A 27,709-nucleotide genomic window follows, 5' to 3' on the forward strand; every position below is an offset into this window, starting at 1 on the left:
GAGGTGTGTATAATGTGTCTTTTTTGGTGGGCGGGGGGTTGTTGTTGTTTTGAAGTCAGGCACCAGAGCTGAGATTAGTGGCAGAAGTCTAGCTAAATCAAAGGTACATTCTTGGTGGGTAATTTGAAGGAAGGGGAGAAGAGGCCAATTGTGCAGGAAGAGGCAGTTTTACAGGAGTAGGAGCAACAAGAAAATGTCCAGAGGCACAAGTGGCAGGAAACAAGTGGAATACTGAGTAGGGAGCAGAATGCAAGGTATGTGGTAGGAGGGAGTAGAAGGAAATGAGGTCAGGCATGTGCATGAGAAGGGTGAGGATTAGGGAGTGGTGTTAGAATTTACTTTGGAAAGAGTGAGTAAACCCGTTCCTGCACATCTTCCTCAACACCTTCACCAGATTAGTTTTTTGATGTATTTCTGTAAACTAACAGTAGATGCAAAAGTAATATTTGCATAATCCGTTCTATTTAAATAATACTTGTCACTGAAGATAAGACATGAATGCAGGTGATATGCATAAAGATGGTTGATCCCATGCCAGAATTGTTGGACAGATTTAAAGATGTTGGAAGCTAAGTTGGTTGAATAAAGATCTAAAAAGCTTGATAATCTTTGGGCAGTCTCAAAACAGAAGATACCTTAACTGAGTAAACCAGACAATAGGTTATATGTTTAATCTGATGGTGGAAAACATGCTCAGAATGTGAAGAGATGTCAGCAAGAATTCAGTAAGCACTCTTGTAACAGTTGCTTGAAAGATTTCTGGACGAGGAAAGCTTGCTTTGTAGGGGAAATCCATAGATGGAAAAAGTCCAGTACATGTGGACTGACAAAGTAACACTTGCCTTTGATAGGAAATATCACTTCAGGACATTTGAAAGGAGATCAACTTCTGTCATAAGGTGAAACTGCCAATCATAGGTGGTGTTAAAAATATGAGTGGCTTTGTATGCCCAAAATGTAAGGTAAGACTATCTAAAAATATTTTAACTTGTCTTAATATACACACTCCAAATGTATATATGTTTTGTGTTGACCATGAGGGAAGGGGAAGGATTTACTTATCATGGCACAAACTTGCTTGATCTCCTGAGTAAAGCCATTCATTAAAAAATCCTTTTTGGAGTAGTACAGGAAAAAATCCTGTTTTTGTTGGTGGAAACAGCATCAAGCTCTTTATACATGTACTGTTGTCCTTAGATAGTCACAAAAGGTGCTTTCCTGAGGCCAAGAACTACTTTTGTATGTTCTTTTAAGGAGCCAGGACATTGAATAAAAATAGCAAATTTGAAATGGAGGCTTCAGCTACACAGCGGGATGTTACACGTTAGACATCTATATTTGAATGATAGACCTACTTTAAGATCTGTGTTTAACAACTCTGTGTCTTAAATGCTCCTATTAAGAGGAGCCACTGGCTGGCATCTCTGAATCGATGATGTGGGATGTTGCAGCTTCTGTGATGTAGGAAACTTCTGAAGTGCTGTGTGTTCAAGCACTACTGCATCCTCCCTTCTTGTTTATTTTGCTTCTAAAAGCTTACACAAACATTTAGATGTTTCTGCATTACTAACCATTTCCTTTAGATGTTGAACTCCTGATAACCCTATTACATAAGTGAGCTACACGTACTGCTTTTGCTTCAGAACTTCCTTGGCATTTTCAGCTCATGAAAGTACAAACTGGGAGCATGATGGAATGGGGTGTAGCTACACTGTGTACCTTAATCATTTTCTAAAAACATTCCCATGCCTGATTGTATGTTCCAGTCATGATAAACATGGAGTGTGAGGATTGGGCTAGGAAGGGAACAAGATGACATGTTACTGACCCAGTCAGAGAAGAACTGAAGGATGGTAGTGCATTAGTCTGCATGTTTGAATGGTCATTATCAGCTGGTCTTGGGAATGTGGGTCCATGGGTTTCAGGTGAGCTCCTTGGCATCAACCGATTACCCATTTGAACACATCCTCAGAGCAATATGCGTGCTTGAAAAATCAGACATAATAGTCAGTCTCTGCTCAGGAGTCCCAGGTCTTGGAAAGAATTAGGTTTTTGCAGGTCAGAATTAAAGAATATTCATACCTTTTGGCTAGCCACACAGTCTGCTGTCAAATCCCTCTCTTGTAAATTTAAATTCTAACCCACAATTTTAAAATTAGGATTGTGTATATACCACAATAAATATCTTGGAGGAATAGTAACCTAAACTAGACGACTAGAGGAAAAATGTATTAGAAATGGTACTTGTGATTTATATATGCACCTAAAATGCTCTTAATGGGCAGAAATGATTTGTGTGAAAGCTTAGGTCAAATGTTTTAATTGTGTAGACCTCCAGTGCACTTAGTGATAGTATGCCAGCAAACTACCATACACAGCCTTCAGAAGCCCACAATATATGGTCCTGTTTTAATTGGGATTTCAATAAGTGATGTTTGGAAAATACCACTAAACAAAACTGAAGAAATGTCATTCTCAAAATGATCTTTTCTGGAGTTGTCTTGTATTACTTTTTTTTTTTTTTTTTTAATATTACAGATTGGATCTCAAATCTTTCCTCCAACAACTGGAGGAGCAGAGATGATGTGCCAAAATTTAAATATTTCTCTCCTGGGTAAAGTGCCCCTAGATCCTCAAATAGGGAAGGTTGGCAAATTACATAATAAAAAGCAACAATGTGCTTGGCATTACTTTAGGGTTATTTTTGGCATATCAACTATGTGTTAGACTTATTCACTGTGATAAACAAAGAACACAGTGTCCAATAGCTGACTCTTTTAGAATGAAAAGTCCTGTAAATATAGTTTGTGGAACTGTGATAATATGGTTTAGTCTGAAATAAGTAAAATGATGAGAGAACTTCCTACTTAGGTTTAAATAGTAATCATGTCAGCCTTTCACCCTTATTAACATGACTAATTTAGAGTGTGCCATTTTTTTAAAAAAACGCTCCTTTACAATTGCAGACTGGATTAAACCATACCACAAGAAAGACTAAAATCTTGTAACATCAAGTTTTGATATAGTTAAAACTAGAGCTTCTATAACAACTGAAAAAATGCTAGTTGTATGAATTTAGTTGGATTCTTTCAGTGGATAATTAGCTATACGAAAAGCAAAGAGCTACTATGTAAAGAACCAAGTTACCAGTAGATAATATACGCTAATCTACACTGTATCGAGTGTAAAGCAAGACCATCTTGGTGCTACTCTTCACAGAATTAAGGAACAGCATCCCATGTAGCTGGAGGATGGTATAGACAGGGTATGTGCATAGACTTCTAAATCTAGGAAAACCTAGGACCTCAATCTGAAAAACTACATTGTTCTGCTACTTAGTTCTAATAGCTATCTATAAGAAAATAGCTACCATGCTTCATTTATATGTTACTGACACAGGAAGAACATAAGTCCTTGGTTCACTGGACTGGTACAGCAATTTTGGGGAGGTAAATTTCAGGCAACTTTTGTTTGTTTTGTTTGTTTTCCTGCATCACAAGGGTTTTAGCTTATTTTTTTTCTTTTTTAGGGAAAAGTTGTGATAAAGGCCAATCTTTTTTGTCTGAAATACCTGAGTCCCCAGCTACTTCATCTTACAGGAATATCATCCAAAGTAAGTATGTCGTGTTTAAAAGGCTGATCTGTGAATTACTTGTCTGAGCAATTAATTTCTAAAATATGCTATGAAGGCATCAACAGCATAATTTTGGCAGAATGTACAGTATAAGAATCATGAAATTGCACCATTTGTTATCTCTTTATTTGTCTCAGAGAATTACTTCAGCCACTTATATTTTAAACAATTAAATTCTGTTAAAATGATAGCTATTTAACTCCAGGTGACTAAAATAAGTGGGTCTTCTATGGCTTATTTTGACCTTCATTGAGTTCCAGCAAATACATCATGTACTCTTATTGACAAAATAAAATAGTTTTGCTAACTTTCTATGAACAGGCATTTCTTAAATGGAATTTGGTAGCTTACCAGTGAATGCAGTTTTGAATGTGCCACTCTTACACTTCTGGAAGAGCAAATGTACAAAATGCAGAAAGACCCATTTTTCTTCTGCTATTTGAATACTAAGAGGCATGTTGTGATATTCTTTAAACCAAATATAAGTTAGGGTAATATGATAGATAAAATGTTGTGACTTATGCCCACAGCAGGCAATAGATCCATACAGTGATCAACAATACCTAAAGGAAGTTCACTACTACCTTGTTTTTGCCTCTTTGAAGGGATTCAAGAATATTGTGGCCTACACCACTCAAGAAAAATTATCTAGCCAAGGAATGGAATAAATGTGCAGTTATTACAAGAAAGCAACTATTGTGTCCTGAATTGATAAAAAGAATGTAAAGACTTGTACTCCTTTTCTGTACTGCAAATAAATAACTTTTAAGTTATGTCCTTGCTTTAATTACCTGTTCTTATTGTGTGCAATCACCATAATATTTGAACACCAGCTAGTCCATCTGCTGTCTCAAAGCTTTATTATAAGTTTATAGAAATAAGTCACTTACTGCATGTAGATTTCACCTCTGATGCACTATTTTGTGATACCTGAAATCTTGCATATGTCATTAGTGAAATAATCTCCAAAGATGTTCACATATAGACTTTATTCAGAAACTCTTATATATTAAATACATATTTTCATTGGAACATTTACCTGAGTCTCTTTTTAAATATTAGTACTTTCAAGCCTTCTTCATTTGAGGATTAATTGTAGTGTGCATTTCCATGCTGTGTTTCATTGGATAAGATCACTCGGACATCTTTTTCTTTGATTAGCAGAGTTCCATATTTAGAGTGCAGTCACTTAAATTTAGGATTGTCTCCTCTTTTGTGATCAGAGTGTCTGGGAAAAGAAAAATAACTTTCAGCCTAGTGGGAACAAATTACTAACCTTTTTTTTTTTCCCCCCCACTTAGACAAGTTAACGTTAGTTTCCTTGTTTGTAATGCACGAAATTAGAGGGCAAGTGTCAAGGGAAAATTAACTGCATTTGCTTTCAAATTTAAATCAATATAAACTTGACTGTGTGGCTGCATAAAAGAATGAGTTGACTTGTGGGAACTTGCTGCCTACTGGATTTATAGCAAGGAAATAAGTCAGTGTTTAGGCTTTAATTTATTTGTAGGAGTTTAATTCACTAGGTAATAGAGTGCTGTGTTGCCAGAAATCCCTCTCAAATGTGCCTTTCCTCTGCTCTCTTCATCCCAATCTCTGATTCCAGACCCCCCTCCTTTATGCCAGAAATTAGCCAGAGGAAAGAAAGAAAAAAGGGGTAACTGCTCTGCACTCACTCAAGCAGGGTACTCTCATCCTGAGTGTTAACAAGTCTTCTGACTTGTCCAATGGTTAAACAGCCCAAACTCTGAGAAATGAGTAGCACATACTATAGGAAAATTGCAGTTGTCTTTTTTATTACACTTCTGAAATTATGCTGCCTGATCTATATAGTATGAATATCACAGAACTGAGTATTAGAAACACCCAGAGATCAGGAATCCTCCAGAGGATTTATCTTCATGTTTAAAATGACCCCAATCATTAACAAACAAACTCTGTATTAACGTCTCAAACAGAAGCAAGAAATTATTTGCATGGTAGGATACTTTGGCCTGTTTTAAGTAAACATTGAAATTTTCCTTCCTGAATACATTGCCTTTTTATCTTAAGGTGTTAGCTTATAACTGCAACAAAGGAACTCTGTCACTAAAAATCTGAGTTTGACATGTTTTGATCAAGCAATTCTTTACTCTTGGTCAGACAGAGTTCATGCTCTAGAATAGTGATACTTAATAGATGTTGTCTTATTGCTTATCCGTTTTTCCAATATCAGTGCTCAACTTACACAGTCACCTAGTGGTTATGTATTTCCATATCCTTCAGGACATCCATACCCTGAATTTCTTCTTGTCTCTCCTGTAGAATGAACACATGAAATCCAAAGATGATGTTCTACTAACCTAACGCTGCTCCAGCATTAGGATCTATAACATCTACTGCAATCATTCCTCAATCATTTTTGTTGCCACCTCTAATGTACTTCACAAAATCTTAATCTTAACTATTCCAAGGAGGTAATACAAGAGCACAGACTGGGTTTGTTATAAAACACATTGTCTAATTCTTTTATACCTCAGGCATGCAAACAAGACAATTTAGAAAAGTTACATGGTGACTTTTTCCACAATGTAGGGGAAAAATGGTGCTTATTTTATGCCACTCAATTCTGCATCTTTTGGGAAAGTAGAAATTGATTTGTTGGTCTTTGCCATTCACATCCATAACAAGAAAAAAGCGTAGTAGCAGCAGCAAGATATTTTCTTGCACCATACCCCAAACCATGAACAGAACTCAAACAAATACCAGGACAATTTTTATAGGCCCTTTTTACAGGCCACTTTTCAAGGAAATCCTTCATTTATTGCAAAGCAGTCCTTGTCAATGGGTCCTTTTGGCTTCTCTGTTCAGGTCAGACTTACTCTTTTGCAGTGCAGTAGTTAGAAAGTACAATTCCCAAACTGGTTTTTTAGATTAAACATTAATTTTGCATTTCAGAAAGAGGGACCACTAGTTTGAGACTTTAAAAGTGTTGACAGACTTTTGCACTGATATTCGTGCACAGGAAGTCTGTAGGTCCACTTAGATGTATATGTGATGAACACAACTCACTATAAAGCACAGCCTGGCATTCCTCAATCATGTCTATAAAAGTGTAAATCAGCATAATGCCCAATTGCTTAAAAGCTGCTGTGGAAAACACATACATGATGCGACTATTGAGAATAATAACTAAGCTTAATACTTACCCTCTGAAACATCTGCTGTGACAAAAACCTCGAAGTTATTTTGCTGATGCTTTTTTTCCCTCCTAATTTACAGTGGATGTATCCATATAAGTTAGCAGCTTGAAGGGAGATTCCAGCTATCACAAGAGCCTGCAGAAGTTGGCCCAATAAAAGCTATTACCTCACCCAACTTGTCTCTCTCAGGCTATAGACAATCAACAGCTTAGTATGGACAAAATGATGATGCTGATTAATGTAAGTAATATCAAAATGAATTTACCTTCAAATAATAAATTATAACTTGCATTTTAGGAAGCTTAAATAACCAGTAACACCCCTTTCTACTGACTGACAGATTAGCCTTTTTTGGGAAGTCTCACTTTACATTTCAAGGATGGAAATCATTCCTCTCCCCCCACCACCAGCTCTGGTCTCACTCCTTCCAGCTTGACCCATTTTGTCAGTGCTTTGTGCCTAACTATAATACAAAAGAATAACTCTTTAAATCTACATAGTCATGTTCCCTTCATTTTAAGACATTCATAGCCAAATTCTCACTACCTGCTATTTACAAGACCTTTAATTTACTTTAACCTTGACTGCCACTACCCCGTTACCTACAAAGGAGGTTCTATAATAATTTGCAAATTTATGAAAGACTTAACAGTACAGTTTAGAAGATGTGCCAACATTTACAGAAAGCATAATTTTAGTACCACAAAACGATTTGGTAAACATTTTCTAATAGGTCAGCTTCAGCAGCTTTCAGAATCATAGAAATGTAGGACTGATGGAGGGACCTCAAGATTTTATCAAGTCCAGCCCCCTGTGCTGAGACAGAACCAACTCTATCTAGACCATCCCTGACAGATGCTTGTCCAACCTGTTCTTAAAAACCTTCAGTGATGGGGATTCCCAACTTATTGGAAGCCTTGTCCAGAGGCTTGTTTATTATCCTTATAATAATTTTTTTCCCCTAATATCTAACATAAATCCCTTGCTGCAGATTAAGCCCATTATTTCTTGTCCTACCTTCAGTGACCATGGAGAACAATTGATCACTGTCCTCTTTATAACAGCCCTTAACAAATCTGAAGACATAACAGGTTCCCCACTCTGTTGTCTTCTCTCAAGACTAAATGTGCCTGTTTTTTTTTTTAAACCATTCCTCACTGATCAGGTTTTCTAAACAATTTAGAAAAGTTACATGGTTACTTTTTTTCCACAACGCATGGAAAAAATGGTGCTTACTTTGTGATTAAATGGTGATAGCCACAAAAATGATAAAACCTCTTGTCTGGATTCTCTCCAGTTTGTCCAAGCCTTTCCTAAAGTGCAGCACCCAGTACTGGACACAGTACTCTAGCTGAGGCCTCACCAATGCCAAATACAGTGGGGCAATTGCCTCCTGTGTCTTATGACACTCCTGTTAATGCACCCCAGAATATTAATCTTTTTCGCAACTGCATTGCACTGTCAATTCATATTCAACATGTGATCCACTATAACACCCAGATCCTTCTCACCAGTACTACTGCCTAGCCAGTTATTCCCCATTTTGTAGCTGTGAACTTGATTTTTCCTTCCTATGTATAGTACTTTGCACTTCTCCACCTAGTTGTCTAATGAATTTAAGAAAATTAATATTAGTGGTAGTACTCTCTTCCAAAGAAAGTACTAGACGTTTTCTAGAAAACAGTCTTATTTTGGAACCAGTAATTGTAACTGAAGTTTAAAAGGCCTTATTTCAAGCATATGCTATACACCAGTGGTGGGCAACCTGCCATGGTAATCTGATTGCGGGCCACGAGACATTTTGCTGACGTTGACTGTCCGCAGGCACAGTCTCCCGCAGCTCCCAGTGGCCACAGTTCGCCATTCCCAGCCCCTGCGGCCCGCCGCTTCCCGCAGCTCCCATTGGTCGGGAACAGCGAACCACGGCCACTGGGAGCTGAGAGAGGCCATCCTGCAGACAGTCAACATCAGCAAAATGTCTCGGTTTGGAAACAGAAGCCTGCTCTACAACTTCTTGAAGCTGTCATTTTAATCTTCTAACTTAAATTCTTACTTCCTATGGAATTTAACTTAAAACTATATTTTTAATAGATTTGTTTTTCTGCTCCTTTCCCCTTCACTGCACTTATCACCCACAGCTCATATGGAGTTACCCCATGCTTACCAGCCATTTCAACTTCAAGGAAAACAAAGTGCTAAAAAAGAACACTGTCCAAATAACTGGACAGATAATCAGTCCAAGCCAAAAGATTCGAGCTTCAACTTCGGTTGAGGCAGCTATGCTTGTAGATACCTAGAAAGAAAAACCATTTAGTTTTAGTTACCAAAACACCCTAACAATAGTTAAGGACTGAGGCATTCCTTTCACAGATAATTTATATGCATTTATATGTTCCTGTTGTGTTTTATTTAATATCAGCTGTAGCTACTTGAAATAAATTATTTCCTATTGCCTGGCTGTATGCTTCCTTAGATTGGCATTCCGTTAACTGAAATCATTGCATCATGGGAGAACAAAATACAGCTTCTAAATACAGTATTAATTTTATTTACACAGACAAAAATTGGTCATGCCCTGATCTCTACTTAGTACCATAGGTATGCTGGGTAACTAGTTGAACCACCAAGCATTTTAGACATTTATATTCTGCATGAAACAGCCATTAAAATCCAAGTTTATCTTCAACAAAATGAAAGGAAACATTAAGTGGTAGAATTCAGTTGATTTTATTTAAATGCTACAAAATTATGAAGTACCCTAGAATGAGTATGTTCAGAACACTACACTGTTTAACAGGCAGGATAATAGTGTTTTAGGAGCAAATTGTGAGCCAAACTGCCACTTAATTCTCAAAAATCAACGTGTCATTTGGGCTCATATTTCATCTCACCTTGGATTTTGGAAAAACTAGGAGCACAGATCAGTCTACTCCAGTGGTCACCAACTGGTTGATCCTAGAGTCTCTCCCAGTCAATCGTGATCTCCGGTGGGGCAGTGGGGTTGCCGCTAAGGCAGGCTCCCTGCCTGCCCCGTCCCCACGCCATTCCCGGAAGCTGCCAGCATGGCCCCATGGGGGGCAGGGGTCTCTGCACGCTGCTCCTGCATGCAAGCACTGCCCCCGCAGCTCCCATTGGCCACAGTTCCCCGTTCCTGGCCAATGGGAGCTGTGGGGGCGGTGCCAACAGAGAGGTGCAGCGTGCGGAGCCACATGCCCCCCGCTCATCCCAGGGGCCACAGGGGTGTGTTGGCCCCTTCCTGGAGTGGCATGGGATCGGGGCAGGCAGGGAGCCTACCTTAGCCTCGCTGCACCACCTACCGGGAGCCGCCCAAGGTAAGTGCTGCCCAGTGGGAGGCTGCACCGCAGCCCTGAGTCCCTTCCCGGAGCCAGTACCCCATACCCCCTCCTGCACCCAACACTCTGCCCCAGCCCGGAGCCCCCTCCTGCACTCAAACTCCCTCCCAGAGCTTGCACCCCTCACCTCAACCCCAAGCCCCAGGCTCAGCCCAGAGCCCCCTCCCACACTGCAAACCCCTCGTCCCCAGCCCCAAGTCTGAAGCCACCCCCCCCAACCGGAACCCCCTGCCCCAGCCCAGTGAAAGTGAGTGAAGGTGGGGGACAGCGAGCAGTGAGAGGGGTGGGGGGATGGAGTGAGCACGGTGGAGCTTCAGGGAAGGGGTGGGGTAGATCCTGGGTTGCCCTTAAATTCAAAAAGGTTGGAGACCACTGGTCTACTCTAGACACCCTATATGCTGTGTAAAATGCTCCACTGCAAATGAGCGATGACAACTATCTGGAAAGCCATTTAGAATAAATTGGCACCCTATGTGTTTCAGGCTTGCAACATTCTACAATTTACAAATCATGAAATGCAAGCCAGCTCTGCTATTATTAAAGTGTGTACAACAATGACAGATTTCACTTTATTTGTATAACTTACTATTAAATGTTTGATATATTTTACAGTGAAGGTCATGCCTAGCACCACGCAAAGTTCATTCTCTGTTAAATACAAAGGGAATCATTCAAGATTACTGTTTAAGTTGGTAAGTGCAGAGCATGCCCAGTCTATTTTGAAGTCACAACAAATACACAATAGGCATGACTCCTGCTCCCGCAGAAGCCAAATATATCTGAGCTGACTCCTGAAGCGGTAACTCAGACACTAACACTAGTTAAAGTACTAATTTGACTTTAACATGTTCTCTTATGCACAAACAGGACTGTTTTCAATCTACAAAAATGCTGAGTTGTCTTGAGTGAAAGTGGAAACATCCAAAACGTATGAAGAGCTAGAGTGAAGCACAAAAAGGGAGGCAATGGTTTAAGTAGAGCAAGCCTTCCACTATTTGCAAAGTAAAGATTCAGTGCATGGGTCTTGTAAACAAAGAGTTTGACTTTTTTATAGAACTTAAATCCAGTATGGTCAGAAAAGTTATAGCATCCAAGTTGCAAACACTGATGAATCTTTACCCCCAAGAGCTTGCTAGGAAAGTTTATAGCATGTCCTCAGCATATTCCCGCTCTGGGGATAAGCCAGTGGGTGCAGCAGACTGGAACCTTCTCATAGCAGTGTCTGTTAGAGCTCTCGTGCACTCCTTGGCATTCCAGAATGTTTGAAGGCACGGCTACTATAAAGGGGGCAGGGTGCCCCCTACCACTTCAGTTTCTTCCAACTGGGCAGTAGCCTGACATGAATCTCTCTGGATCCATCACACCCAAATCATTCTCTAAAAATGCAGTGCCTTAGCTTAGTATAGTGTTAAACTTCGTTTTTTATTCTTTGTTCTTAGTTGAGACTTCAATTCCAGTTCCATGGCAGATCTGAAAACTAAGAGATGTGACTTCATAAGGTATGCTTTTGTCCAGCAGTGTTCCTGGAATATGATGCCTATCGTAGAGCATTTATACTTGGCCTGCAGAGAGAGTCACTCTCCAAAACTATACAAGGAGCACCAGAAGAGGCTGCAAACCTTATTGCTTCAAGAAGCTCTGACTGCAAAACCTCCTGGATCATACTCATCCAACGGATCCTGCATCTAAGGTGAAAAGACCAGTGCCAGCTTCTGACACTTTGGAGAGTGAGAAGATGAAAAATACTATACATAAGGTTCTGATCTCTGCCCCAGGATATGGATCTAAGACCTCAATGCAGCCAGTGCCCAGATCACCTGATCTAAACGTTAAGTGCTCAGACAGTCGATACTGAACTCTGAAAAATCTTGATATTGGTCTACTTTGGTTCCGAGAAAAACAGTGCAAGACGAGGCAACTCCTGTTAGCAGGGCCAAATCCTAGTCAGGAGACTCCTCCAATCTGTCAGATCTGGATCAAAACATCAGTTCCTAAATCAAAGACTAAGATTTCAGGTTAGGGTAAATCCCTGCTTAAGAGTCATCCCCCAGTTCTGAAGATCACTTCAAATCTGAAGATTATTCCAGAACTGGCAGTTGTTTCTACATTATCCATCCGCACTGCACCAACCTTTACTCTGGAAGCCCAAATGCACTGCACGGATCCACAATTAGATCCAGTGCTGGCTCCACAAGGGACAAAAATGGTTTCTGCTTTTAAGGTTAGAATAAGAGGAAGGCTCCTGCTAGTTATCCTCAGATCTGTCCACCAGAGACGAGACTTTGGATGAGTTGTTGCAGATATGCCCAGACACTTCTCTTCCTCCCTCCTCCCCACTGCCACATCAAAACAGCTAAACACTACCACTGGCACCACTTCAGTCTATTCTTGAATAATTGCTTCAATTAAAGCTTTCAGGTCTTTCTATATCCTCGAAAGTTCACCTAGCAGCTAAAGCTACCCATCAGGCCCAGAAAGATAATTATGAAGAGACTTGCCTATATGTATCCACCAATAAAAAAAATCCAGTACCAGCTTGGCATCTCAATTTACTCTTTATGCAGATAATTAAGCCCCCCTTTCAACTTACAGCAGCCTGTTCTGTTCCTTCTATATATTAAAATGGCTTTCACAGTAGCCATAACATAAGCTAGGCAAATGAATGAACTACATGCTCTTTCTGGCTGATCTTCCATTCACTCTCTTTCACAAGCATAAGATGATGCTCTGTTCTAATCCTAGGTTTGTTCACAAGGTGGTATCCAACTTTCACATTTGTCAAACTGAGGAAAGCATCCATTCTCTCTCTTGTTGGCAATAGGTCACACACTACAGTACTTCCATAACATGCCTTAGCCATGTTCCAATTGCATTTCTAAAAGGCTGCTACTTGGAGCTCTATACATGCATTTTACAAAACACTACTACCTAGCTTTGGCTTCAGTTAGCACTCAAAGTCCTACCTTCCCACTTATAAGATAGTTTGGCAAGCAGCACTCCATAAATGGAATAGTAACCTTCATTCCTTTGAGTATTCTCTTACTTACCTGTCCTTCGAGATGGACACTCCCCACCCAGTTTCTTCTCTTCCTTGGAATCTTAATAGAATCTTGAGTCTGAGGAAGTGGTGAAAGGAACTGAAGTAGCAAAAGGTACCGTATGCCTTTTTATAATCTTGCCCTCAGAATATTCAGGAATGCAAGAGGAAGAGGTAGGAGGGATACATGAGCACTCTAATAGTCACTGCTATGAAAAGATTCCACTGTCTGAGCTGCACCCAGGAATGTTAATCTACAGAGTCCATCTCAAAGAACTCTGGTTATAGATAGGTAACCTTCATTTCCAGCACAGTTCTTGAGTATCAGTGCAGAACTACCGTCAGTAACAGGAGTGGGCAAATAGAACACCAGGCTATCACATGATGTTCTCTCTCCAGGAAACAGAAATTGTAACTCTACAAGCAATAAGATTATATAAATTTGTCATAAAGCCAGGTCCTGTTGTTGTCACCAAGGTCAAAGCGTCGAAACTGTAGCATGACAAAAGTTTAGTGCTATGAAAAAACCCTCAAATGTGTTCTCAATTCCTTTAATATTGCTCTGTAAATTTATCCCAAGAACTGTAAAATCTGGATAAAAATATCCTTTACACAACATTAAAATTCCAGAATTAACTGAACTTAATAGTGTATCAGCGCTACTTATCAGCTGTTTATCATTATACATTGTAACATGGATAATATTTTACTACAGTTCTTACTTTAAAAGTACCTTTTTTGCTTCAAAAACCCAGTGGCTTTTTCCATCTTCATCAATCTGGTTCCACCAACGTAAGCCAACTAAGAGTCTTCCAGTTACATTCTAAAGACAGAGTTAGTGAGTTATTTCCATAGATCAACTAGGTAATTCACATTAGACCAAGATTATTTTTTTTTAAATTCACAAACATGACTCTGAAAGACTAGATCCTTTTTGTCAACTATTTAAAGTTTTGAGAGTTATGCCAAACTTTTTAGTGGTGTGTGGTGACAGGCCAATGAACTATAGAGCCTTATAATACTGTTCTAATATAAGCATTAATACAATGCAATTTTATTTCAATGGGAAAATGCCTCTCCCAAGTCAATTACAAGAGGAGTTATTCAGCTAGTTAAGTTCATCTGAGGCCCACCCAGTCACACCGTGAATATGAGGGGAAATCCAAAAGGGTATAGAACAGACAGGAAAGAGGAACATTCATTATAAACAAACAAGTTAGGCACTAATCTTTACATATGAATGATTACTGTACAAATTTTTCATTATATCAACATGCATCTATAAACTAACATGCAGTCCTTGTTCCATTTCTCTCCCTTTCCTCTAAGACTTTCTTTGAATGCGAGGGTAACATATATATTCAACTGCCCGTTTTAATGCATCCAAAGGCCCTCCCCAAAATCAAAATTATAATCTAAATTTAGTATAATACAGGAACAATGTTTATTCAGTCACTTTTGAAGTAAAATAGAAAGCCACATATGTAGGTAGGGACATCCACAGGCTTTATAGCTCTGGTAACTTTTTTTCACTTCTATGCTTCTTTTCTTGCCCAGACCCCCCCGCCCTCCCCAAATCCTAGCTTTAACATAGATCAGTTTTTATTTGTTTGACCAAAAATGTAAATAAATTGGGTTTTTTTTAAGTAGTCTAAAGCTTTCTAAAGACATCATGACCAGGCAGAACAAGATTAAAAGTTTGTTTTCTCTAGTTTGTCTTCATTTTAAAATTGCTTTTCAAATAACTATAGTGTAGTGACAATATCACAAGACTTTTCTACAAGATGGGGTCAAATTCAGAAGGCCCAGCACATTAGTGGCAATATTGCTGTCTTCTGCAGTTCAGTGATGCTTGGTATCTATGAAGAGCCCCACTGGTTTCTGTGGGGGTTCCATGCAGGCACAAGAGCCTACCCACATGGATTTGATTGTAAAATCAGTCCTTAGTCCTTCTCTCTGATCCTTTGCATTTTCTCCATTATTAACTGTTTTAGAAGTGCATTAAAGCTATGGGGTTATATTCTGAAGTTATTGCAAATTTATGGTATCTCTTTAAACTTCCAGGGTGCCTAGACTCCAGGCTTTTTAAAAGATGTATGAATGAAAAATTATGTAAATGATTTTCTCCTCTTACATCAACAGCTTCTCAATCTCAAAGACCCTGGTATTATAGCTATCATCCTTTTTGGAGCTCATCAATGAATACTGCTCTTTAAATTGAATGTAAAAATCACTTAGGCATAGAACACTACCTTACCTGATTCCAAAGACAAAGCATAAACAAGAATACCATAGGTGAGGTAAATTCCTTAATATATGTACTAAAACATATAAATGCTGCTTCCATCTAGTTAAAGCAAAGCTGTTCAGCCAGTTTAATAAAGGAAGAGTGGTACAGGATTATCTGATAGTTATTTTTCACTGTATTTGCCATTAAGAAAAATCAAAATCAAGAAATGAACATAATATTTCTAAACTTCATTACTCGTTCAGAATGTTCTTACCTTAACAGACCAGAAGTCAAAGGACAGAAGGAGAAGAATAGTGACAAAACAGGCAACAAAGCTTTTGCTGAACCAGTCACAGAGCAAGTAGGTAACAATAGCACTCACTCGGAAAAACAGGTGAAAAAAGGTAGCCAGGGGATGCCTAGAAAAACAATCCAGAACACTTACTAACTTAAGATACAAAACATATTACAATATTTACCAATGTTGCAATTTAATGTCTATGAAATGTAGTAGAAAAACATGTGATATCTACTTAAATGTGTGTGGTAGGATGTAGATCCCTTATTCAACAAAGCAATCATGGTTTTCCCACTAGCTAAGTTTCAGCATAAGACTAAAATGAAGATTGTGGTGCCTATTGCCTATAAACATTCCTTCTTCCCCCAGTTTAGAATAAAAAAAAAATCTAGTTTCTTCATCAGTTGTTGTAGGCAGTCCCCTGGCATATTGGTGAGACTAGGGCAACACACAACCCTGGGAGGGACTAGGGGGACCTTGGTATGGGAAAGAGGGTGCACTTAGCCCCTGGAAGAGGGAGGAGAATGGGGGACCCTCATACAGGTGGAGGGGTTAATTGGAAACTGAACCCCTGGTGGCAGAGGAGATTGGAGGACCTGGGAAAGAGGATTGTACACAGAGACCCAGGAATGGGGTGGGGAAGCACATGAAACCCCTGGTGGGGTGGGGGATGGAGATACATAGCCCCTGGCGTGGGGGGGGAGGTGGAAATGGGGGTGGCAGGGAAGAGTTTCAGGGGAACACTGAGACAAAAGGGGATAGGAGGGTGGCACAGAAGAAGCTTGTGGGAGAGAATGGAGGAATGCAAGGAGCCCCTGGTGTACACAATAAGCTTGGCTTACACAAGCTATGATGTGACCTTGAGCCCAATTTACAGTTCCAGTGGTTAGTTGGACCTGTTCAGCTGATACAAGCAGAAACCCAGCCACTTAAACTAATCTTGTCCCTTTGGAAAGAAGGTGAAATTGCATCTGTCCTGTTCATCAGGAAAGCTGTTTTATTGAGGAATGTTTTATCTTGCTTACTCAACAGCTTCCATCTGCAAGGTAGCAGACTAATAGTTAATTAGCACATATACAGATTTCAGTGTTAGCTTGCCAATTAATTTTGGAGGCACTTCCATTTTAGGAATTCACCTATCACCACCCTGTGCTGGAAAAACACAATTCACCTTCTGAATAAGGCAGCTAATTTGTTAGTTAATCAATAATTAGTCCAATTTCCCATTTTAATAATTAATGCAAGGTATAGCAAAAATACTGTATAGCAGTGGTTCTCAAACTTCTGTACTGGTGACCCCTTTCACATAGCAAGCCTCTGAGTGTGACCCCCCCTTATAAATTAAAAACACTGTTTTATATATATTAACACCATTATAAATGCTGGAGGCAAAGCGGGGTTTGGGTGAAGGCTGATAACTCACGACCCCACCATGTAATAACCTCCCAACCCCCAGCTTGAGTACCCCTGCTGTATAACTTTACTGATCCTCTAAAGAAAGTTATTTTTTAAAATCAATAAGAAATAGCCAACCTTTAAATTTGACAAGTAGCAGGAAGGGTGAGCAGCAGACCCGGTGTTGGTCTCCAACATAAAATTCACAATGTTGCCTGCATATAAAATGTTGGAATTGTCCCTATAAAGCTGCCATTAATTAGTATAGCCAAGTTTTTACAAGACTTAAGCAGCAAGATACAGTAATATTAACAGATCAAAATACCTGGCTGGTGATATGATATTATCCAGAGGTGAAGGTGAACTTATGGATAGGTCCTATCCAAAATGATTACTTCCAGAAATGAGCTGACATGCTGGAAGTCTTGTAGATGTTAACATTTAAATGAATTAACTCGGACTAAAGTAAAAGACTGCAAAAAAGTAAGTGTAAAGCCTAATGCAATAGTTTTCATTGAGTTCAAAATGCGATGTTTAAGTTTTTAGTTAGGAGTGGACAATAATATTTTTTTGTATATAGTAGTATTTTCAAAAGTATATGATTAGCATGTAGTTATGCCAGAGAGTTACACTCATTAATCCACATCAGTCAAAGCTTCTGCAGTCAAAACTTAGTTAATAATTGTTTATGATGTGCTAGCCAGAATAGAATACTTCATTCCTCCAGAACCAACTGGCAATGCAGTGTTCACAAGAGAGAGAAACTCACTTTATTAAAAAAGCAAGAATGACACAGGGAACAAATCCAGGTAAACAGATGAGTTGATAGTTAATCACTCTTCTGTTCGTACCCACACTAACCTCAAACTTTCCAAAAACCATCCTCTGGTTTACAACTAAGCATATGAAATTTTAGATGAAAGCTTTTTTTTTTTTTTTTTTTACTTCCTCTGAGCAGTTTCTGTGTAAAAAGACATGATTATATTGGAAATTGTCAAAACGGGGAGTACTGAATTGCTATTGCAGATATGTAATGTATGTCAACTTCGCTCCAGTAGGGATAATGAGGAATGTACATTTCACACTTCCTGTTTTTAACAGCAATTCAATATGGGGAAATGTAGGGTGTTTGAGCTATATAGTCATTGCCAGGATGTCTGGGAAGACCTGTGACATTAATGAAATGGACCGGAAAGGCAAGTGACTATTACTCTGCTGTGGTAAGTAGCAAGGAGAGGTTACACAAGGCAGAGCCTCACAAAAAGGTGCATTGTGCTGATAAACGTTAGTGATGGAGCAAAACCAGGCAGACAAATGGTGGGTAATGGCTGCCAGAATAGACCAGTTGCTGAAATTTATTAGCTGTACTAATGTTGAGGGACATTAGGGTGTTAATAGTGCTACCAGGACTAGAGATGTTCTGATCCCAGACTTGGATAGGTGTTCACTGGAAGAAGCATCCTTTGAAGCAGCAGGGATGACTACGACTGGAGATGGGACAGGGCTCTAAGGTGACACCAGGCATTCTCTCTCTCTGGTGCTTGGCTGGCTTGTTCTTGCTCACATAGGGTGATCAGTCAGACTCTGAGTATGTGGGATTGAGAAGGAATTTTCCCCCAGGTCAGACACAAATATACTGGCCGCTGGATGAATAGTTTTTTGTTCCCTGCGTGACAAGAGCAGGGGCTGCCCTAGTGCAATCAGGAACCTGCGAGAACCAATTAAGACAGGCACGCTAATTAAGACACCTGGAGCCAATTAAGAACTTACTAGAATCAATTATGGAAGGCAGGCAGGCTAATCAGGACAGCTGGTTTAAAAAGAACCTCCCATCAGTGGGGGGATACAAGGAGGAGGGAGAGAGAAGGTATACTGCTAGAGGACTGAAGAGTACATCCGTGATCAGGCTTCAGGAGGAAGAGCCTGCAGTGAGAATAAAGACGATGCTAGGGGAAGGCCATGGGGAAGTAGCCCAAGAAGCTGGAGCTGTCATGGTCACACAGCTGATACAGGGGATGTTGTAGACAGCTGCTATCTACAGGACCCTGGGCTAGAACCCAGTGTAGAGGATGGGCCTGAGTTTCCCCTCAACTCCTGATTGGACATAGGAGGAGTTGACCTGGTCTGTGAGAAACACCAGAAGGGAAGGTCTAATTTGGAAAGGGATCCCTGACCCACTAGGTGGGACACAGAGACTGCAGTTCCCCCATGCTGGCCAGTGATGAGGTTAGCTGAGTGAACAGCAAGTTTGAGCCTCTATCAGAAGTAGCCAAACTGAAGGCTGCCGTGAACCTGTGAGGTGAGCAATTCTGCCAAAAAGTGCAGGACCCACCAAGGCAGAGGAGGAACTTTGTCACACAAGTTAATTGTGCCTCACTTCCCCAGAGTATAGGTCCCATTACAATTGTTAAAATTTAGGATGTATTATATTTTTGCACCATATACTGTGATTTTTAAGGGGTTTTGGCAAGAAGGCAGTGGACTTTGAGGAGGAACTGATGCCATAAAATGCTGTCTCTCTACAGACTATGAGACATGCTCTACAGCTTTCTAACTTCTTTGCAAATTAATGTGTCCTGTCTCTCTCTCGCTTTAGATATTGGGTGTTTTTTTTATATTGGACACCTACACTTGGTTTCCTCTTTGTGGGAAGGTCAGAATGTAAATCACAAAGATAAGTGGCATAATTAGTTGAAAGGGCAATTGTTTATTTTTCACATGGAAGCCTGTAGCTAAAAAAATAGGAAGGTAGGATTACGATAAACCAAAACAAACTGCATATTTGGCTGAGTGATGGCCGCCTGCTTTTTCTGAAGCTCCCACCATGGTATCCCTGTCAATCTTGTATTGCCATATCAGATGATGCTGAGCAAAAGTGTAATACTTTAGTCACCGACTTCAGCATATTCTTCCATAGCTTATGGCTTTGATACCTTTTTCTCTTTGGGAAACCAGTGATTGAAGTGTGTTTACCCATCATAGTTGATCTAGAAGTAATGCTGGTAGCAAATACTATTGATTAAGTGGTTGGCCTGCAGGATTTAATCAGTCAAGAACCTATTCACAGAGCTAGGGTTCCAGGCTCTTCTGCTTTGTGCATATGTATGTATATTATAATTGTACACTATTGTTTAGAATAACCTCTCAGAAGTTTAAAGAATTCCATGTTGTTGTATTTCAGTGTAGTCCATTTCTGTTTATGCCAAAGGATCTTTAAATTAATCTGGTATAGTAATTTACTTCCTCATTTATGCACCAGAAAAAAACTATGGGAATAGGTTTGTTGACTTGTTCACCCTTCTGCTTCAGAGCTGCAATTGACAGTTTCTAGTTCCTACTGTCTAAATAAGATTTTTGACAGAATATTCCCAAGCAGAACAGTGTTATACAGCAGATAAAACATTAAGCCAGGACACCTGTGTTCCTTTTGAACAAAGCAAAATGTATACCTTCCAAAAGCCATTCACAGATAAATGGCTTTTGGAATGAAGTAAAATGAAGTAAATTTATCTATACTTAATCCAATATTATTTCTGAACTGGAAACAGCCCTTCCTAAAATCCCTCTAGACATACACGGACAGTCAGAAGAGGACAATGTAATTAGTAAACAAAAATCCCAATTCATCTTGACTAACATGCAGTTCAAAGAAACAGCATCATGATTTTTCTAAGGTGCTTGCTGTAGTTTGATATTAGAGGCAGAGAACTAAGTGACATAGGATGGTTCAGGAGACATTTAAAATGTAATGACCCTTTAGCTCTAGTTCACACACTCAAAACCAGTACTGGGCAAAAGTAACTAAAACTTAGCATCTCATACTCTGATCTTGCATTTGTATGGCATACATTAGGCTCCACACGAGCACTAGTCTGCCTGTGAACTACATAATGCAGAATCGGGAATTTATAGCTGAATGATGGCTTATAAATTAAGCTGGCAATTTCAAGTCAATTCTCAGTGGACAATGGCCATCAAAGAAGTCTTAGGGCTTGTCTACGCTCAATTTTTTGAACCATTTTACTAAACTGGTAGAAAAATCAATTTAGTTATATTTGGTGCATTTCCCTATTGTGACTATAGTTATACTGATAAAGGCATTTATTAGATTAGCTTTACTGAAAAATTATATGCCTGTGTTTTACACCTTGATACGGTATAATTGCATCAACACTAGGCAACTGCTCCAGTGTTGTTAAATACATGTAAAAAGCTAATATAGACAAGCCCTTAGTAAATAGTAAGCAGGGATACTTAATTCTCAGGCTCCTTTGGTGGTGGCCTGTAAAAGAAATAAAAAAAGGAAATACCCATTTTTATAAGGCAGGGCTCAAAAGGGTTTTGGAGACTTATTTAGAAGTTCAGATTCAGTCTTCCAAGAAAAACAGGAAAGACTGTAATCAAATGAAAAACTAAACTAAAAGTAGGTGACACCTATCTAGGAAATGAAATCAGATTGAAAAGGAAAATATTTTCTCTTAAATATCAAATTCAAATACCTTAAAGTTGAAAGCTTTTGTTAAGGATTAACAGAACTACCCCTTAATTTAATGGCGTACCAAATCATCTTGGTCCTTTAATGAAGAACTACAGCAAAACAAGACAAACCTCACATTCCTTTTATTTCTAAGATGAAACAAGCAGAAAATAACCTCAAATCACAAGCATTCTTTACAAATTACAAAGAAGCTAAATTTTCCTTTGCAGGTCACTTCAAAGATGGTATCTTGATGCATTGATTGGATGGCATGAGGAAACTTGCATTGCCTACTGCTGTACTTGACTTATGAAAGACTTCATTTTCAGAAAACGATTATATAGCATCATTGCTATGTGGTGTTAGGTATGCATTGCTCTTTGCAGACAATACATTTCCTAGCTCAAATAGCTTACAGTCTATAAGGCCCCAATCCTGTGTTTCAGCCTAAGCAGGCAGACCCTTGTATCTACACAGAGCCACACTGACGGTGGTCTGATCACAAAGATCAGAGCATAAGATTGGGACAAATTTAAAACCTGACATGACAAATGTGGGAGTAAGTAGAAAGGAGGATAAAATCATGGAGTTGCTTTGGGTTAAGCACATGAGGGCTCTGCTTGTTCTAAATGATTCTGTTTCCTGTTTCAAAACTGAAGTTGCGTAATTCATGCACATCTCTCTAGTGTCTGAAACTGGGATGTGGGGGCGGGGGCAGAATGTGAGCACAAGAGAATGTAGAGGAGAAAACCAGGAGTAAATGTGAAGAGGAGAAGGAACTAGTAAAGGGAAGTAATTGCCTCCAACACTAAGAAAAGTGTGGATGCAATGGTGAGACAAGATAAATACTTTTTTTGTTGTTTGTTTGGTGTAGCTCCTATGCTATGTGCTTTTTGAACAAAGAAGGCCCTGCAGAGTCCCTGCCTGAGGAGTTCAGTCTAGGACTAGACAAACAGAAATTGAGGGAGAAGGGTATAACATTCAATCACGTCTTTGACCACTGCTTGTAGAAGTCATCCAAAATGAGGTTTATTTATCAAATTGAAATGGAGACAATGTTAAGGAGAACTAGCGTCTGTAAAGAGTCTAATTTGAGATTAACAGTAAAAAAAAAAGCTAGATCTTTAAAGAAGGAAGTGAAATCATTTCATTAAAAACAATGTCAAGGTTGAAAGGCTCAAATCTTGCTCTATTTTTATCTGCCCCTAGTCTTAGAATTGTACTGAAAACTTAACAGATTGATCTACTCCCCTGCCCCTTTTCTTTAAATAAAAGAGCCCTTCTATTAAGGAACATTTTATAAACACTTAAAGCACTTGTGAGCAACTCCACCTCACTTTAAATGGAGTTAAATAATTTGTTCCCATGAAAATTTCATTTTCACCTTTCAAGGATTTATTTAAAAACCTCTAGCATAAACAATAGGTTGGAAAATACAATCTAAGAGCCAATTCTTTTAGATTTTCTATTACCTTGGGATCCCATCCAACACCCATTTTGAAGCCAGTAGTTGTTGTTCCACTGACTTCAATATGCATTGGATCTGCACTTGACTTCTTTATTTACAAGTATGATATGTTTAATCTGTTCTTAATCAATTTGCCACAATTGTTTGTAAGAATATTTTGAGGAAAATACCTTCCTAAAACTTTGCAACATTCAGAGTGGCCACTTACTCATCCTACAAATGCACTTTTTAAAGTTCATTATAGCAAAGTCTTGCAAATTGATCTTGTCTGTAGTGGATAAGCTACTCTTTTTTTTTTTATTGAATAAATTCAGTCCGTTCCATCAAGGTAAGAGCAGGCAAAGCTGATTTTGTGTCTGGTACAGTTTCATCAGAACAAAGAATGCTGGAGTGAGTAGTAAATGTGATATAGCAAAAAACCTCAAGCATGAAAGTATCCTTTAGGGGAGTTGTAAGGTATTGTCAGAGTAATTATCTTTTGCCTATAAATGAAAATTTCAAATCTCAGGATTATATAAAAAGAGGTTTTTTTCCTCAGTCTCCACTCAGCTATCTCATATCTACTGCTGAGGTACTCTGTGGCTGTGCACCCAGCAGAGGAAGCACATGCTAACACTTGGACTATTCTTAGAGCTGTGGTTGTATCTGATGCCGTCAAGTAGGCAAACTTGAGCCATCATGACTTGCTCATCTGAAAAGGAAAAAAAATAAAATTGCTAAATGGAAAAGCAAAAACAAAGCAAACTGACACTTTCCCTGTCTGCTAGTCTGCCCTTTCAATTCTCTCCCTTCAAAACTAAAATGTGACCTGTTTAACACTCCATATTTAGTGTTTGAAAGCAGCTGCTGGACTATAAATTAAATGATTATAAAGTGGGTGCACAACTGGATGAAAGACCATACTGGAAGAGTAATCATCAATGGTTCTCTGTCAAACCAGAAGGGTATATCTAGTGGAGTCCTGCACAGGTCAAGCCTGGATCCAGTACTACTCAATATCCTCATTAATAATTGGAAAATGGAGTGCAGAGTGTGCCTATATGTTACAAATGAGGATGCTTTATATTAACAAATTACACCAAACTGGGAGGGGTTGTAAGCACTTTGGAAGAGAGGATTCACATTCAAAATGACCTTGACAAACTGGAGAATTAGTCTGAATTCCACAAAATTAATTTCAATAAAGACAAGTGTAAAGTACTTCATTTAGGAAGGAAAAAATCAAATGCACAGCTAGAAAATGGGGAATAACTAGATAGGTGGTAGTCTTGCTGAAACTTATCTGAGGGTTATACTGGATCACTAATTGAATATGAATCACCAGTGTGATACATCTGCAAAAAAGGCTAATATTCTGGGATGTATTAACAGCAGTGTCATATGTCAGACACAGGAGATAATTGCCCCGCTCTACTCAGCACTAGCGAGGCCTCTCTCAGTTGTGTTCCATTCTGGTCAACGATCTTGAGGAAAGCTGTGGACAAACTGGAGTTCAGAGGGGAGCAACAAAAATGATAAAAGGTTTAGAAAACCTGTGAGGAAAGGTTAAAAGAACCGGGTATGTTTTAGTCTTGGGGGATGGGGGGGAGACTGAGGGGAGTCCTGATAACTTTCCTCAAACATGTTAAGGGCTGTTAAAGAGGATGGTGCTCAACCGTTCTCCATGTCCACTGAAAGTAGGAAAGAAGCAGAGGGCTTAATCTGCAGCAAGGGAGATTTAGATTAGGAAAATCTTTCTAACGATAAGAAACTCTGGCATATTCTTCCAAGGAAGGTTGTGAAATCACCATCATTGGAGGTTTTTAAAAACAGGGTTGGTTAGGTTTATTGCAGTGGTTCCCGACCCACAGCCTAATCAGCACATGGCTGCGGCCCAAGTGACATCCTCAGGGCAATACAGATTGCATGGATGTGACCCACATAACACACAGAGAGCTGCATTGCAGCTCACAATGGTAAATAGATTGAGAACCACTGGATTGGGTCCTGCCCCATGGCAGTAGGCTGGACTTGATGACTTCTCAAGATCCCTTCCAGCCTACATTTCTAAATGACTGGGGATAGGACAGTTAACTTTGGGGGTATAAGAGAGAGAAAAAAAACTAAAGAGACAGCAAAGAGGCTATGTCTACCCTAGCACTTTTGTCAATATAATTTATGTCGTTCAGGGGTATGGGGAAAAAAAACACCCCTCTGAGCGACATAAGTTTCACCAGTATGGACAGCATTATGTCAGCAGGCAACACTTTCCCAACAACATAGCTACCATGATCATTGGCGGTGGTTTAATTATGCCGGCAGGAGAGCTCACGCCCATTGGCACAGAGCGGCTACACGGGAATCCTTACAGTTGCACCAGTACAGCCGTGCCACTGTAAGATCTCTAGTATAGACATAGTCTTAGGGCACTGGCTACTCCTGCGTTCTTTGGGACACCAGTGCCCTTCAGTATTTAAAGGCATTCTATCTCACTGCCCAGCAATGCCTGATACACCATCAGTGAACCAGAAGTGCACAAGGCATTTGTTTGCATAAGCACCATTTTGAATTCAAACTACGTGAAGCAGTAGTAAAAGGAAAGTTAAATTGAGGAGGAGGCTTGCATATCATTCTGATACTCTGAATCACAACAAATTGAAGTTTGACTAGATCTTTGATGTTTTCCATCCTCTTTCCTTTACACACAAATTTTCAGAAATATAAAAATAAGCTTCCCTGGGAATAGCTTAAGGAATCACATTTCTGTAATTTCAAACAGATTTTTTGCAAATGAGACAAATTTTTATTGCCAGATTGAGAAGAGAGGTTGATCCCTGAGAAAATAATACTAAAGAAAGTCGATAAATAAGGACACTTGCTGTGTTTGGGGAAAAGGAGAGGGGAAGGTAATACAAATCAAAGCACAAGGTTATCAGTTCATCAGTACTGTGTATACTTCTATTCCTGTTGGCATAATAAAAAACCTTGGCATTGATCTAGTAGACAGTGGAACAGTCTCCTAACTAAAGTAATGAAATCTCCATATATTGTGACATTTAAATGAAGAATGAACAAAGCACTAGGATACTGTGGGAAAACAAACCTACTTTGCTCCAAAAGGATGATCAGACAGATTTGGAAAAGACCTGTTAACCTAACATGACAAGTTGTTCTCCCCCACTAGGTGACAGTTGTACTGCAAATGGCATTTTACAACTAGATCAAGAGAAGGTGCGAGTAAATGATGTCTGCCTTCCCTCTGGGCTGAAACAGTGTCCTCAATAGGAACCTTTTGTTTTCAGCAAGATCATTTCATACAAGAAAAATTTATGGAAGAAGAGAATGTTCCTTTCAGCTGGATTTTTAAAGGCTAACACGCTGTCCACAGCAAAGAGGATGCATATTTTCTGAGTGATTATACATGCAATTTTGAAGAGGCTTAAGAACTGGCAAAGTGATGCTTGAATCCTGACTTAAGGCATGAACAATTCCTGGGGCAGTTTATCAAGGAGGAAAGACAGACAGCTGGTTTTCATGCACGTTGAGGAGTATTTTCCTGTTCTGCTTGTATATCAGCATAACTAATGCCTTTCCTGCAGATTCCTGCTTTAAGATATGGCATTTAAGGGAATAATCATATAATTTACACTACATTCTAAAGTACTTACCTGATTTTTGCTTTCCTTAATGCCAGTTCCTCTTCATTCCCAAAGTCAAGAGACACATCCTCAGTGTCATCCACTAATGGCTGGAGAGAGGAACCCCCCCCCGCCCCCCATCCAGACATCAGTGGAGAAAGAGACAAATCCTCACTGACACCCCAATTCCCACCAGCCTACCACCCCCTTCCCTCTGCCCCCAACACCTCCCTTAACACCCCAATTCCCACCAGACCACCACCTCCTTCCCTCTGCCCCCCAACACCTCCCTTAACACCCCAATTATCACCAGCTTGCCACATCTTTCCTCTGCCCCCTTCCACCTTCCCAAACACCCCACCTCCCCAGCCTACCACCCCCTTCCCTCTGCCCCCAACACCTCCCTTAACACCCCAATTCTCCCTAGCCTACCACCCCTTCCCTCAGCCACCCCCCATCCTACCACCCCTTTCCTCTGCCCCCCAGCCACCTCCCCCAACACCCCCATTCTCCCTAGCCTACCACCCCTTCCCTCTGCCCCCCAGCCACCTCCCCCAACACCCCCATTCTCCCTAGCCTGCCACCCCTTCCCTCTGCCCCCCAGCCACCTCCCCCAACACCCCCATTCTCCCTAGACTGCCACCCCTTTCCTCTGCCCCCCAGCCACCTCCCCCAACACCCCCATTCTCCCTAGCCTGCCACCCCTTCCCTCTGCCCCCAGCCACCTCCCCCCACACCCCCATGCTCCCTAGCCTGCCACCTCCCCCACTTCCCATTCACCTACTGACACCGCACCTCCACCCAGGCCCTGCCCTCCCCGCTCGCCTCCCGTTGGCAGAGGCGCAAGGACTGGGCGCCGGGGCCCACCTGCTTCATCCTGCCGGCCGCGCCGAGCTGAGCCAAGCCGGATGCGCCGCAGTCCCCACGGACCGAGTCCGGCCCAGGCGGCAGCGGGTTCGGCCTCGCGGGCCAGGCGCGACCGGTTGCTAAGGAGCGAGGGGCGGGGGGAGAAGCGGCC

At 40.2% G+C, this 27,709-nt stretch overlaps 2 protein-coding genes across 5 annotated transcripts in view; one reads left to right on the forward strand and one right to left on the reverse strand.

Annotated features, from left to right (window-relative positions):
- The window catches only part of NUBP1 (nucleotide binding protein 1), a 39,572-nt gene extending 35,110 nt beyond the window's left edge, over positions 1 to 4,462 (forward strand). For 2 of the 4 annotated variants that reach the window (XM_044978974.1, XR_006572324.1), the window contains exons 2-3: positions 3,530 to 3,613; positions 4,240 to 4,462. In XM_044978974.1, coding sequence (XP_044834909.1) covers positions 3,530 to 3,613; positions 4,240 to 4,286 — 131 coding nt within the window. In that variant the 3' untranslated portion in view covers positions 4,287 to 4,462. Of the gene's footprint in view, positions 1 to 851; positions 963 to 3,529; positions 3,614 to 4,164 lie in introns of all 4 variants that reach the window. The other 2 variants (XM_044978973.1, XR_006572323.1) reach the window with 2 other exon arrangements.
- A 35-nt stretch (positions 4,463 to 4,497) lies between these two features.
- TVP23A (trans-golgi network vesicle protein 23 homolog A) lies at positions 4,498 to 27,709 on the reverse strand. Its single transcript, XM_044978966.1, has 8 exons — positions 27,559 to 27,709; positions 26,722 to 26,801; positions 15,711 to 15,855; positions 13,940 to 14,029; positions 8,981 to 9,109; positions 6,823 to 6,951; positions 5,862 to 5,932; positions 4,498 to 4,862 (listed from the first exon to the last, which is right to left on the reverse strand). Exons 1-7 carry the CDS (start codon positions 27,565 to 27,567, stop codon positions 5,870 to 5,872), a joined length of 645 nt encoding a protein of 214 aa, XP_044834901.1. The 5' UTR covers positions 27,568 to 27,709; the 3' UTR covers positions 4,498 to 4,862; positions 5,862 to 5,869.

This window comes from Mauremys mutica, chromosome 11, assembly GCF_020497125.1.
Source record: "Mauremys mutica isolate MM-2020 ecotype Southern chromosome 11, ASM2049712v1, whole genome shotgun sequence".
NCBI classification, from domain to species: Eukaryota; Metazoa; Chordata; order Testudines; family Geoemydidae; genus Mauremys; species Mauremys mutica.

Coding starts and splice junctions, on each gene's coding strand:
- TVP23A (XM_044978966.1), bottom strand. Junction 6,952..8,980: donor CCTTGAAGTTGAAATGGCTG/GTAAGCATGGGG, acceptor CAACTTCTGCAG/GCTCTTGTGATAGCTGGAAT. Junction 5,933..6,822: donor CACAGCAGATGTTTCAGAGG/GTAAGTATTAAG, acceptor TTCATTCTACAG/GAGAGACAAGAAGAAATTCA.